General features: G+C 44.1%; 1 protein-coding gene across 2 annotated transcripts in view; it reads left to right on the top strand.

The window, feature by feature from the left end:
- Nucleotides 1–282: 282 nt before the first annotated feature.
- ARHGAP21 (Rho GTPase activating protein 21) overlaps nt 283–14943 on the top strand; it is a 192782-nt gene continuing 178121 nt past the window's right edge. The window contains exons 1-2 of one of the 2 annotated variants that reach the window (XM_077808216.1): nt 283–1100; nt 7210–7325. In XM_077808216.1, coding sequence (XP_077664342.1) covers nt 1037–1100; nt 7210–7325 — 180 coding nt within the window. In that variant the 5' untranslated portion in view covers nt 283–1036. The remainder of the gene's footprint in view (nt 1101–7209; nt 7326–14943) is intronic. The other variant, XM_077808217.1, reaches the window with a different exon arrangement.

Below are 14943 nucleotides of genomic sequence, written 5' to 3'. Positions count from 1 at the left end.
GCAGCTGGCACCAGCGGCGCGATTGCCCCAGGCACCACGATGGGGGAATTGAGTGCGAGCTTGGCTTTCATTTGCCAGGCGGCACAGTCCCGTCTCCCCTGAGGGAGTCGCTCAGGCGGCTCCGGCTCCTGCTAGGCACTGTGCGTGTGCGTTCAACCTAACCGCGTGCGCGGGCAGCTCGGGGCAGGAGCGGCCGGGTGGGAGGCGTCTGGGCGCGTGGCTGTGATCAGGAATAGCTCCAGCTAATGCAGAAAAACGTGGGGGCGTTTGATACGAACTGCCACCCCATCACAACCCCGACTTTGCTAGGCGTCTCCCGTTGTAATACGCGGGGGGTCCCCCCCACTTCGGGGCAGCGGAGGGGTTGTGGCGGGGACCCTGCAACTCTGCAGACAGCCAGCAGCTGGCCTGGCGGCCCCCGACCCCACCCTGGCTCCGGAAAGCTCCCTGCAGCAGCCTTTGCCGAGACGTTTTTCCTTCTCTCCGAAGTTGCTCAAAGTTGGTGACTTTCCTGCCTCGGCTCGGCCAAGAGCGCTGCCCCCGGCGGGCTCCTGCCCCGCCGTGCCTGGGAGGGGGGCTCGGTGGCCAGCGGGATTTCTTTCCACACCCCTGGGTCACGTACCCACCCCCTCCAGTGGCACGGCCGACTGTGTGTAGCGGAGGCGGTGGATGCTTCCCGCTCCCCCCGTGTCTGGGGCTCCGGAGAGGAGGCGGAGGAGGAAGAGGAAGATGACGAGCCAGTGCAATTAGCCTAACAAGGGACGGGTGGCGGCAGCGGCGACTTTACCCCCGCACTGACACATCTCCCCTCTCTCCCTCGCCAGCCATGAAGGTGGAAGCCGGGGAGTTCAGCTGAAGTCCAGGGGGATCGCCCTGCCCTGCCCCATGGCAGCTCCCTGAAGCCTCCCCCACGTCCCCGGCGCGGGGCCGGCTCGGGTTGCTGCGGGGCGTTGGGCGGGCGAGCGTGTGTTTTCCAATGAGGGCTCCAGAGGATTTGCTCCTCCTTTGTAACCGGGAATGAAATAATGGCGACCCGATGGGCAGCGGGGCCGCCCGGGGCAGATGGAGGCACCGAGGCGCCCGCAGGCAGCAGCCGCCAGGTAGGAGAAGCGGGGTGCGCGGGGAGGGGGGCGGTCCCGTCAGGCGGAGGGGGGAGGCTGGGTGCGCCGCGCTAGGCCGGCTGGCGCTGAGCCCTGGGAATGGCTTAGCTGGAGCTGGTTTAATGGCCGCCCCCTCCCTGCCTCTCTCCTTCCTGCCCGCCCGCCTCAGCATGGGACGCTGGGAGCCAGGATCTGCGGTCCCCGGCAGCGGGAGGCGCCGCCGCCCCTCTAGGGGGGATCGCCGCAAAGTTTAAGTGGCTCCTTCCGCCCCTAACACACGCTCTTGGGGTGGGGGCAGCCGGGCCTCTCCCCCAGGTTTCGGGTGTTGTCGGGGTGAGGGGCAGCCTAGCCTGCCTGAGCCCGCCCCCCCATTACTCCCACCCTCCGCCGGGCTATCAGTGGCTGGGACAGCCTGGCCTGCCGGCTTCTTTGGAGCGCTCTTGGTGTGCGGACCCCCCTTCTCCTTTTGCAGGCAAGCTCCAGCACCTTCCAGTGAGAAATGTCTGTAGGCATAGCCTTTAACTCCTGGATATGCTGGTAGCTTGGTCCCTGAAGCCCCACGAACCTGCTGCCCTCAGCTCTGGTTTAAATGTCTGTGTGGGCGTATTTATACGTCCAGGGTTGTTAGTGGAGAGTTCCTGTGTGTATTTAGTTTTAAAAACTGTGTATTAAATGCCTTATGGTAGCACTGCCTTTTCAGAGTGGTAGTCCTGGCTTGAAGGGCCCCCACCTCAAACCCTTCATTCTACACTCTGTATTATTCAAAAAGAAAAGGAGGACTTGTGGCACCTTAGAGACTTAGGCGGGAGGCGCCGCCGCCCCTCTAGGGGGGATCGCCGCAAAGTTTAAGTGGCTCCTTCCGCCCCTAACATCACGCTCTTGGGGTGGGGGCAGCCGGGCCTCTCCCCCAGGTTTCGGGTGTTGCCGGGGTGAGGGGTGACTTAGTCTCTAAGGTGCCACAAGTCCTCCTTTTCTTTTTGTGGATACAGACTTACACAGAAACTCTGTATTATAGCATTCAGTGCCCCCCAGTGCATCATAATTAATCAGTATTGGGCATCAAGAGTGACTTTATTCAGACCTTCTTGTATATGGCTTCAGTTGAACTGTCTTAATTCAGAGTTCAATAAGAAAATCAACATACTGTATATCTATTATACTGCAGCCTGCACAAATTCTAGCCTCTCTTCCCTGGCTGTCCTTGATATTAAGGAAGAACCACCCTTACTTTTGAATTTCAGCAATATCAAGAATGCTTTGTTTCATTGAGGTCACCTGAAGTGTTGCAATGTAAAGATGTGGGATTTTATGTATTTATTTATTTTATTTTTTAATACAACTGTTTCTAGTCTGCTGCTGGCCTTGACTCACTCCAGTGCCTTGATATAACAGGAGCACCCATGGTATTGTAAGATCATCCTAGTGTTGAGACCCCCTGTGATATCTTAGTACAACAGGTTGAGAGGTTGGGACAAAGTGTTCGTCTTAATTCAGAATATGTTTACTTTAGTTTTGTTAGTTATAACCTTAGTGGATAAACTGTGATGCTTGTGCTGGGTGGTGACAGTGTTAATTCCATTGATGATTTAAAAAAAAAAAGTTATCTGCATAACTGAAAGCTTGAGAATTCTTGGAAAATGCATCACTTAACTTTATGGGAAGAGAAGAAACTACGCTTTTTAATGCACAAATGAAACTACTTAGTAATTCAGCTCATACTGACTCTATTGGATCTTTGGCGCTGAGGTTTACATATAATCCACCCATCATTAGCATGGAAAACCATAATGAGTCCTTTGGAGTTGTTAGTCCATCATGTTAAGGACGTTTGGTAACTGTTTAATATGTACACTATTACCAAATGAACTAATTGTTTTGGTTAAATTATATGTGAAAACATTTTTAATCCTTCGATTATAGACATGATAGTCTGTAGTAGCTACATTTTACAGGCCAATTATCTGTTGAAAATAAGCATTTATAGTTGAGATTCTCCACTACAGCAGTCGAATCATCAGTGGTACAACTGTGGATAGCATATGTGATGGCTGAACAGATCCGTCAGAGCTTGAAAAGTTAATGCCATTTACATGCTGCTGGATATTCTAGAAGTAGGAGTTTTTTGCTAGGCTCTAACTTTACAAAATATAATTTTGACCTAAGGCTGCCACAAAAGCGATTAGTGTTTCTAGTTTGGGACCTCCTCCCTTATATGGTTGGTCGAATTAGGTTTGTGTACAGAATTTATTAGGTATAAATGGAATTAAGCTCTTTAAAGTGTGAATTACCGTTTGATTTGCAAGACTGATAATTTGCATTGGGATATTAAGGCATTTCATTAATTTGTTTTCTTAATGTCTGTAATAAAAGGTATTTTAAGTTTGCAGAAATATTATAGATTGCAGCTAACAGTGGGTCTCTTTCATAGTGTGGTCATCTTGACACAAGACAACATGACAGTTATGTGGACTAGATGGTGACAAACACTGTGTCAGTTTGGGACACCATTACCCATGTGCAGTTTTTCTTCACAGTTCAGAATTACACATGTACATTTAATAGTTGGCTGCAAATTGATTTACATGCAGATGATGTTGGCATGATGTGAAGTCCTGAAGCATAGCTTGTGCTCATTATAGGGAGAGGAGTTGAGTTTGAGTTGCAATAAAAATTACAAGAATATAATTCCTAGCTAGTTAATAATACAGTTCCAAACCCTGTGTGACTGTCAAGTCTTGCTTTCAAGTCTTTGGCCTCGCCCTCTGTAAGCAAGGTAATACGATTTGATTGTTATGGCAAGAGAAGAAATATCCAATGAGAAGGGTTGTGTCTCTGTATCCATGCACACACAAGCAGGAGAATGAGGACACGCATCTTGGCTGTTTCAGCAGGTACATACTGTATCAGTAGTCTCCTGCTTTGTTGGTAGTTGGGTGCTCCACTTGTTCTGCTATGTCCCTGCACAATTCCTATTATTTCTTAATTTTTTAAGTATCCATATTTTTCTCCTGTTCTTTAACAGTTTTTCTTCTTGTCTTGGTTTTTAATTGTGTGGTGGCTTTTTCCTCTTTGCTTTTGCTTCCCCTTGCTGAAATGATTGTTGTGAGAGCAGAGATCAGAAACTTGGGCTTTTAGACTTCTGCCAGAATTTAAGGAAGCTGCTCCTATGGAGAGCAGTACTGGGAGCTGGCAGAAAAGGGAAGCGATTTCAGTGAAAGGGCAGCCCGCCACTCTTCTTGAAATTGTAGAAACAGAATTTCAAACTGGGGCAATGATCACTGAGCTTTCTCTATCACCACTGATCCTTCACTTTAAGGCCCTCTCCATCCCCCCTTCCCCGAGCATGTAAGGGAACACAGCATGTTTAAAAAATGGAACTGGTATGGTACACTAGAAACTTCAGAGTTATGAACACCTTCGGAATGGAGGTTGTTCGTAACTCTGAAATGTTCGTAAGTCTGAACAAAATGTTATGGTTCTTTCAAAAGTTTACAGTTGACCATTGACTTAATACAGCTTTGAAACTTTACTAGGCAGAAGAAAAATGCTGCTTTAAATTGTCTTCTTTTAAGTGAAACACACACAGAAACAGTTTCCTTACCTTGTCCAATCTTTTCTTTTAAACTTTCCCTTTACTTTTTAGTAGTTTACATTTAACACAGTATACAGTATGTGGCTTTTTTTCTCTCTACTGCCTCATTGTATAATTCTGGCTCCAAATGAGGAGTGTGTTTGACTAGTATGTTCGTAATACTGAGGTTCTACTGTATTATAATCCACACTGGGGTTACCATCTTGGATTTCCTCTGAGAAGAAAGCCTCCACACCACCACTTTCATAGCTTAAAAAGCTTCATGTTTATTTTAAATAACCTTACTGCTTCTATATCAAATGTAATACAGGTGTGTGCTGATTATAATTTGTTTACTGCATAGAAAGTAAAAGGCAAAGACGCTCTTTGATGCACCACAAGCTCCGTATTGGAGAACAAACTTGTATTCCATTAGTATTCTTGCTTAAGTAAAAGCTATTAAGCACAGCTCTGAACTCCAAACGATATTATCACAGGCCTTTTTAAAAATATCTGTCCACTACCTTTCCCCTTATGCTAGCTAAAGATTTGATATGCTGGAGATATAGAGTAAGTAATGCGCTACTTAGTTATAATGTTTCTTAGAAATGTTTGCACTAAAATCTAAAGATAAGAGGTCTCAAAGATAAGTTTCTGTTCAGTTTAACTACCAGCTAAATTGTTAGGAATAGCTGTCTTGGAAACCTTTGAAAGTTTTCTAAGTGGGAAATAAATGCTCGAATAGGGCTAGGTATCTGGAAGGTTTCTGTCTGTGAAGTCTGAAGTACAGTGGTAAAATTGACAGCCAATCAAAGTGTCAAGTCACAAAATACTGTATATATATTAATAAGCTAAGGACTGTGTGTTTCCATAATATTTAAAACTTTATGGATGTATTTGTGGTCAACCCTTTAAACTTTCTTTGAACTTATTACTTTGAAAGCACCACCTCTTCAGGACATCGTTGAATCTGGGACTGTAAAGGTTAGCCGGTGTGTGTGTAAAAAAAAAAACAAAAAAAAAACACAAACATTAAATAGATTCATAACAAGTTTATGAATGCATGGACAGAACTTTGTCTCTTAGGATTAGTACTCCTTTCAGTAAGTGTGTGTAATTTGTGGTGATATGGAGTTGTGCACATGTTTCAATCAGAGAATAAATATGTATAATATAAATTCCAAAGTTACCAAAAAGGGTGGTGGCCAGCTTTCAAAATGGCTGGGTCAAGTTTTGCTCTGTCATGCTAGAATGATGCTGATTTCAAAGGAGTTATTTTTGACCTACACTGGGGGAAAATAGAGTAGAAGTTGGAACTCTCTTTGTATGGCAGAAAACATTACCTGTTTGGAAATTTAAAGAATTTCTATTTTGGTACTATCTTGGGCTAATATAGATGAGGTATAGGCAGAGCCTTCTAATACAGCTATGGATAACAGGTTAGGCAATCCCCACCTCCACCAAGCCTAGTTGATGGCTATCCTTAAGGATTTTGAACCCTGCGCCATGCAAGGGGCCAAGCAGAGTACTTAGCACTTTTGTAGGAGGCACTTAGTGATCTTGCAGAATGGATCCTAACCTCTCTGAATGCAAAATAACTTGGTCTGTTTTTTCTAATGTGTGCTGAGCACAGATAATACACCTGTACACACTGCAGCAGGAGATGTCTAAATAGTTACTGTTTTTTTTAACTGGTTTGGTGCAAACAAAGTTTGAGGTCCAGTCTGGATAGGTTTATGTTCACTTTTGTAAATCTATTATTTAATCTGAAATTTACCAATTAATGTTAAAATGACATTTCACTGCCATCTCTGCCCCATAACTTTTTGTTTGTTCCAGTTACCTTTCTTTCTGACAGATGACTGAGGTGATTACAGGGAAAACTTGTTCTGCTGAAATGGTTTATATATTTCAGGTTTATGCTTTTTTGAACTTGGCATACTCTTTAAAATGTGTAAAACATCCTCAGTGGTTAGACACTTCTTGTAATTTAATGGTAACAGAAATGGCTTTGGAAAAAGTAAAAGCTGCCCCACGTATTTTCTAACCATTTGGACAACACAACCCAGTTCTCCTTTGCTGGTTCTTTTCCCCAATGATAAGAGCTGGAAGGGGGCAGAAAAGATATAAGCTTGTTTAATAGATACTGTTCAATGACTTTTTTTTCCTACAGTTTTTATGTCTATTTTATATAGGCTAGAAATAGAATTACCGGTAAAATTTTTTTTTAGGAAACTTTTGAATAAAAATGGATTTAAGCTGTTAATAACTTGTCATTGTTTTGAATAGAGCAATAGCAGGACTTATTAATGTGAGCTACTAGCTATGCAGTATACTTCCATGCAGGGGTTTTAAGTCCATATTTTGAGCTTAGTTCTTGCTTTGGTGGCAGTGTGCTATTCACCTTGTACAGGTAGTGGCCCTCATTTATTTGGCTAGATTGAAGGGTCCATGGGGATAATTGTCTTAGTCTGTCTGTTTATAAAAACCAAAATGATATATATTTACTTACTTCCGTCCTCCATGCCCTTTTCACAGGTCACTTCTTAAAACATATGCTCTTTGGAAATGGACCTATGTCTTCGTGTGAGGTTGTTCAGCACCCAGTACAATGGGCTGTGATCTTGTTTGGGGCCAATGGGTGTTACAGCAAAGTAAGCATTAAGCAAGACTTGGCTTTTAATATAAACGTAGCCAGTGTATCATTTGTACATGAATATGTCTAAACAGAGAATCCCTTCTTCGCTCACAATTCCATGCTGATATAAATATTTAATAAATGTGTGCAAAACCCATAAAACCACATCAAAATACACTCTTTTTCTCAGAGAGGGGGTGCACTTTGGTTACATTAGCCATTATGTCAATGAAATATGCTTTGCATTGTGACTTCATCTTTGTTCTTAAGGTCAGAAAACTATTAGTTTTATTTTTGCCTTGTAAGATGCAACATTAATGCTCTCTCCAAAAGTAAGATGTTTAGAAAGTTGCTTCTATGTTTTCTTAGTAGCAGTGCTGCATCTATGTTTTGAGTATATTGCTAAGCTTTCCTTTTTTCCTTTTAGATCCATGTCCCCTCTGTCAAAGCTTCCTTCTTCAGTTCCTTAGTTTTTGGTAGAGGAACTGTACAAATAGTGCCACTGCTTCTTTCTGGGTTAGTCAGTGGGATATAAATGAATTGCTTTCAGCTGAAAGCGAACTCTGTTTTTGCCTTACATTGTCTGTCTTTAGTTATAACAGCTTGTGTACTGTGAGCTCTCTTATACAAACTACATTACCCAAAGCATTGTGGGTTGTCACTAGACTGAATAGGCATTGTAGTTTGGGGAGCTCGGTTATGGATCACGCTGTTAGTAAATACTTTGTGCTAGACATGCATTTCAATGTCAGCGCCCTTCTTTAATTCTGAAAAATACGAACAGCTGTTTAGATTTTGAATCTTGCTTGCAGTCATGAGTTTACACCCTTGGGAGGATAGGTAGTGGACCTATTTTTGTTTCCAATTTCTTTATTCCCTTTTGCCAGCTGCTACTGCTTCACTGAGGGTGAATGAGGTGTCTCCTCTGAGGCCGGTACTAATTATGGATAGTCTATTTGCTTTTATATATACATCATTTGCATAATGTGTTGGGGGGGGGATACTGTATGGTTTGCACAAAGCACTAGAAAATTTACGTTAGGGAATAATCCTGCACTAGCATCTGGGGGTGGACTATATGTTCTAATCTTTCTCATTTTTTTGATATCTGTGAGATCTTACTCTTAAAAACTGAGTAGAACTCATTAAATCCTATAAGAGGGAAACTCTTAATTGGTTTCTGTTAAACAGTTGCAATCTGCCCAAATGAAATGAAAGGAGAGCCTTGACCCTGCTTCTAAATTAATCTTGCATTTGTACTTTCCTCACTTTGTAGTCATTGACTGAAATGGTAATATGACCCAGTGATACTGGAAGAAAAACTTTAATAGACTAAACATAAATATTCTTATTTTGTTGAATTGTGAGGGTTTTATTTTTAAAGATTGTCTTTTTTTAAAAAAATCTAGCGAAGTCCTCTAAAGACAATGATGTGGTGCTTTTTTGGATAGCTTGTACCACTCCTGTAGTGCAAGGATTTCCTTGGATGGAGGAGATGTTGGTTTAGTCGGGTTGTGGGGATAAGTGAGAGTGTTTGGGGTTCCGTAATCCCAGCTTGTCAGAAGGGCCATTGGCAGCCAGTGTAAATGAGAGCCGAGTAATTAGTAACTTTTACCTTGGGGGCTAACCCAAGGTCCCTGAAGAGAACCGTATGACTGGAGGAGTGCAGAAGTAATTTAAGCCACCCTTGTGGTCTCTTCACACACCCAGCGTTGTGCAGATTGCTTCTTGGCCACAGCGGAGGATCTGGGCTAGTTTATTATATAATAAATGTACATGGTGAATACAAGAGAAACCTATTTTTCTTAAAGTATGTCCATCTATGGGAATAAAGAACAGCCCTAAGTGTATCTTAGTTCATTTTGGTTTGCAGTCATGTGTCTTTCATGTTGCCCTTTCTCTGGTTGCTGGGTTTCTCAAATCAAACCATCAAAATTTTGGTTGGTGGTTTTTTTTGAGGGATGCACACTTTCCTGTTTCTTGACTGCTGGTTGTATTTAAATCTTTAATATTTCCGTGAAACCTTATTCAGATGAAATAAAAAGTGGGTGCTGATTTTTTTTATATTAAGAATCCGGGAAGGATGTGAGAGAATGGGCAGTCTTTTTAAAAAATAAAAATAGGTAGTCCCCTTGGGAGGGCTGCTTGGGAATAGTTGGGGCATAGAAGTTGTGTATATCCAAATAGCTTAAACAGTCCATGAGACTTACTGAAGAAAGAGTAAATAGTGGGTGTGTGTATATTAAAAAAAATAACTTTGAAATTTTCCCTGTTTAAAGGAACATAGTCAAATACATGTAGAGAACTTACTTCCTCTTATGAGGATCAACATTTGGCAACGTGGCAGAACCTTTTTTCCTATTGGAACCTTTTTTCCTTTTTGGTGCCACCTACGCAGATCTGGGAACTGAGTTGAAGAATAATGTTTAAATTCACAGTAATACATTGTTGCAGCTAAACTGGCTTCTGATTTGGTTTGGATGGGTCAGCATGATCAGCACGGATGAGTTCAAACCTTCTTAGAACATGGTTTTTAAAAATAATGTGATAGCTTAGATAAAGGCTTAGGCTAAATATTTTGAAAGTATTTCTAATGAGGCTTTTACACACCCATGCTGTTCGGCCAAACTGTTAGTCCATCTACAATAATAATTCATTTGCATTAGTACATGGAAACCTACACCTTGTTGAAATGTAGTTCTCTTGCATGGTAGATGGGTCTAAGCATAGCTTAGACCCATCTGTAGCAATGCTGCTGGTGTTCAAGGCTTTCATGTAGTTAAGCACCATTTACCTTGTGGGGGCACTGTGTTTTAACTTTGTATTGGGACGCTAAGACATGGCTGTGTTGGTAATTTAATTAGCACCTTAAATAAGTTTGTCTGAAACAATGTTTAAACACTGTTCCTTAATTCAACTTGTAGTCCAATGTAGGTTGACCTGATTTGAACCTGGCTGTTTCTTCATCTTTTTATGATTTAAAGGGCTAGAGTTCATTATATACCTAAAGGGGGTGCAACACTGTGGCCACCAAGGATTTCCCCTTTGCACACAAACAAAAAAAGATGTAAAATCTTTTCAGAATTTTGGGTGAGGAAGGGAAGATCAGATTTGGAGATGTTCACCACTCAGTCAGTAGCTCCACTTGCTTTTACCCTTATCTTTTAGCACTGGTTAAGGCTCATTTGGAGGAGTTCACCTTTTGATAGGGATCTCCTGGTGAAAAGCAGTCTTGTCACATTACTTCCTTTCTCTTTACCTGTGGTTACTGTTCATTCCATCTCCCTTTAATCCCTTTCCTGATAAATAGGGACCTATTATGATTCCAGTGACAAGTATTTCCATTGTGCAGCCACACAAGCTTTTCATCACTCAACTGAGTCTTGCAAAATTCCGCTTGCTTACTCTTGCAGCTGTTTGTTTTTGTTGTTTCTTCATCATTCACCATGGTAGAGGGCAGATAAGTAAACTTTGTGCCTGGATTGATGAATTTTTATGCCAAATTTACTAGCACTCTGTTCCGCGTATTCAAGACTTTCCCTTACTGATCTCCTCTGAATAGGGTCGGGCATTTACTGGGTGTTTTCACTTGTTCCGGTGGTCTTTCAGAGGCTGCTGAAGGGAGAGGATGTATGATACAGGTCAACTGGTGAAGTAGTGAGCCATAGTAACTGACTTGTAGGTGGTGTCGTTCATGATTTTTTTTTTTTTTTTTTAAATCCATAGCACTCAGTTTTTTTTGTCAGTTATATTGTGATTAAAAGCTCAAAGTATATACTATACAGAATATGAACTTGTATCCCACTATACAGCATAGTTAAGTGAATTAGGCCTTGTCTACGCTACACATTAGGCTGACATAAACTGCCTTATGTCAACTTAACTGTGGAGGTATACAACTGCAATGCCCCTCCCACCAATTTAACTCACCTGCTATTCTGACATAGTAAAACCACCTCCAACAAGAGGCGTGGTGTTTATGGCAATGTAGTTAGTGATGCAGTGTTGGCGTTGTCACTGAGTAGCTTATGTCTCCCTAAGTGGCCTCCAGGAGGTGTCCATCATGACCACTCTGGTCACCAGTTTGAGCTCTACTGCCCTACAGCCAGATACACAGGCATGCGCCCCTCCCCCTTTAAAGCCCTGGGAATTTTTGAAATTCCTCTTCCAGTTTGCTCATTGTGGAGAGCTCACATTGCATCTGTCTAGCTAATTATGCTGGCTCCCCCGGCATATGCACTCTTGCCTGGAGTACACCGGAGTTGTTGGATCTGATGGGTCTGTGGGGAGAGGAGGCTGTGCAGTCTCAACTCTGCTCCAGCTGCAAGAACTGATTGCTCGTGACATGGAGGAGAACAAGGAGTTGAGGCAGTTGTACCAGAAGGCAAGGGAGGCCAATCATCAGTCTGGTGTGTTGCCAAAGACATGCTGCTTCTACAAGGAGCTGCATGCCATCCTCGGCAGTGACCTCATCTTCACCACCAAGAGCCCGTGGCTACCCTCAGTAGGGCTGGAGACAGTGGCTGGTGGAGTGAATTCTGAGGACACCGTGGTGGATGTGGAGTTGAAGGATGGGGGACAGGCAACAGGGATGTGCGGTGGCATGGCAAGCCAGGAGCTCTACTTAAGTCCTGAAAGGTCCAGCCAGTTTTATGCTGTGGCACGCCTGATGCAGAAGAGGGGAGTTCCGGTAAGTACTCATTGAGCTTTGATGCTGCAGGGAGACATGAGGTAAATCTATGGGTAGAAGAAGGATTTAAATAACCAACGCAGGCACTGTTTGTATCTGCTTCTCATTCCCCTAAGCAGCTGGGCAGAAGAGGCCCTGTGGAAAAGTTTGTGGATGCCCTGGGAGTTCTCCATAGAAATCTCTAGGAAAATTTCCTGGAGCTACTCTCGGGAGAGCAGCCTTGTGTCTTCCCTGCTGTAGGAAACTTTTCAGCCCAGTTGGCAGTTATTTCTGCAGGTACCAAAGCAGCACACAGTGAGCAGCATATGGACCCAGTCTGCAGCCGTGCACAAGCAGGAACTGCACCCTTGCATCCTTGGTTATCCACAGGAGCGAGAGATCAGCTGCTATCACCCTTACTTGTGGAAAACAGTGCCATTATTCAGAATAATGGCCCTAGGCGCTTGCAGTGATACCTCTCTGAAACCCCTCCACCCTTAGTTTTATCTTCCCCCTCTCTCCCTGGGCTGAACTCACCGTGGCAGGGGCTTGCACCATGCTGTGTGCCTGCCAAGGGGAAGTGAGAAAGTGGTGTTTTTATAACTTGTTTGAATCAAGGCTGTGCGTGCACGCTCAATAGTGTTTGTGTCTATTGTTTAGCTTCTGCAGATGCGCCCTTAATGGTCTCCTCCTGCACACAGACTGAGCGCCTCTGTCAGATAAGGAGAAGAAACAGGAGGATTAAAGGAAGACGTATTCCAGGAGGTGCTGCAATCTTCTAATTGTAAGCAGAGAGGCTATCAAGGAGAAACTGCATATGGATAGCCAGGAGAGGAAATGGGCAGGATACAGCTGCTTCAGGACCAGACAGACATCTTGAGGTTCCTGACTGAACTGCAGATGGAACACATCTTTGCTTGCCTCCCCCTGCAGCTCATGCAGAACTGCCTTCCGTGCCCTCCCCACACTTCCCATCCACCCCACGTTCCTTGCATGTTCCTGGGCCGTCTCAGTACCCCATGCACTTCACTCTGAGGGACATGTATCACAGTGAAAGCTGGGCATATACCCAACTGTGAGAGCCTCATTTGGAAATGTGTTCTTCATTTTCATGTCCCTTTCAAAATGTAGTTATGTTTGTATCTCTGTTTGAATAAAAATGTACTTATAGAAAGCTAAGGAATCTTTATGGGTCTCCTACAAATGGTGATTGCTGCTGAAATTCATATACAGGGGCAATCAGAGCATTTTCATTGTAAAACAAACATCCTCCTCCACCCCCCCAATCATTACAGGGTTCATACTACGCTGCAAGAAAACAGTGCCTAGGTAAATGCATTACCTACAGACATGTTACTGGGGCTATTGTCAAACTGCTCCTTCAAAACCTCACTGATAGCCCCCCATTGAGCTCCATGCCAGCTCTGGTATCTGGCTGCTCAAAATCAGCAGCCAGCTTATCCACCCTTGAAAAAATCCCCCAGCTTCACAAATGTTATGCACAGCATAGCAGGATGCTATGACTATCAGGATATTTTCCTCATTGAGTTCTAACCTGCCAAAAAGGCAGGGTCCATGACCCTTTAATTGGCCAAAGTCATTCTGCACCTGCTGAGCCTGTTGTTGAAGCACTCCTTGCTGCTGTCAAGGTTTCTGGTGTAAGGCTTCATGATCCACAGGGGCAAAGGGAAACGGGGCCTCCAAGGATCACTATTGGCATCTCCGCATCCCTGATTGGAATCTTCGGTCTGGAATGAGTCCCTGCTTGCAGCTTTCCAGGTCCATGTTCTTGAAGATGCATGCGTCCTGCACCTTCCGTGACCACTGCACATTGATGTCAGTGAAATGACCCCAGTGATCTACCAGAGCTTGCAATGCTATAAACAAGTAGCCCTTTCTGTTGATGTACTCCTCTGCAAGGTACTCTGGGGCCAAAATGGGGATGTGTGCGCCATCTATTGCTCCGCTGCAGTTTGGGAATCCCATTGCTGCAAAGCCATCTACTATTTCTCACACATTTCCCAAAGTGCCAGTCCTTCATAGCAGGAGGTGATTAATGGCCCTGTACACTTGCCTCACTACAACCCCAACAGTGGACTTCCCGACTCCAAACTGATTTGCCACTGAACGGGAACAGTCTGGAGTTGCCAGCTTCCAGGAGCAATCGCCACTTTCTTCTCCACTGTTAGGGAAGTTCTCATTCTAGTGGTTTTTGTGCCACAGTACTGGGGCGAGCTCCGCATACCGTTCTAAGAAGGTGGCTTTTACACATCCAAAGGTTTGCAGTCACTCCTTGTCTTCCCATACCTGCATAACGATGCAATCCCACCACTCAGTGCTTGTTTCTTGTGCCCAGAACCGACAAAGCAGCTGCTCCGTGAATGCCAAAAGCAATCTTGAATTGTTTCTTTCCATGGTGCACAGCAGGGCAGACACCACAGTGTCATTTAATTTGTAGCTCATGAAATACTACAGGATCAGCCACGTTGTATTCATAACGCTTGTCACAAGCCTAGAGAGCAGTGCAGGATGCATGCTTTGAGATAGAGGTGGTGGGTGTGCAGTTTACAGGGGCTGTTGAAAAGCAGCATGAAATGTAATTGGAACCCCATGGAATGATGGGACAGAGAACTGCATTATGGGGCAATGAGCCTGCCCCCATGAGACACTGGGAACCCTTCCCAGAACACCCAATGGCAGATGGTGGTGAGTTGCACAATGGGATAGGTACCCATGGTGCACTGCTTTCTCTGTCGATGTTGTCATTGGCTATCCCTTGATATGAGGCTGTCTGCTGGGGGAAAGGTCCTTCTGAGACTTAAGATGGCTGAGGAGTCCAATTTGTGCTCCACAGGTTTTTCTACATGTGACAGGTGCTTGCTTGGAAAGAACAGGATGCTGTACCCTTTCCTTCCTTCCTCTACCGCTTCTCAGTCTCTTGAACAAGGCGATTCTCTTCAAAATT

This window comes from Eretmochelys imbricata, chromosome 2, assembly GCF_965152235.1.
Source record: "Eretmochelys imbricata isolate rEreImb1 chromosome 2, rEreImb1.hap1, whole genome shotgun sequence".
NCBI classification, from domain to species: Eukaryota; Metazoa; Chordata; order Testudines; family Cheloniidae; genus Eretmochelys; species Eretmochelys imbricata.
Note: the sequence above shows the minus strand (reverse complement) of the source record. Positions and strands in the feature narration are given on the sequence as shown.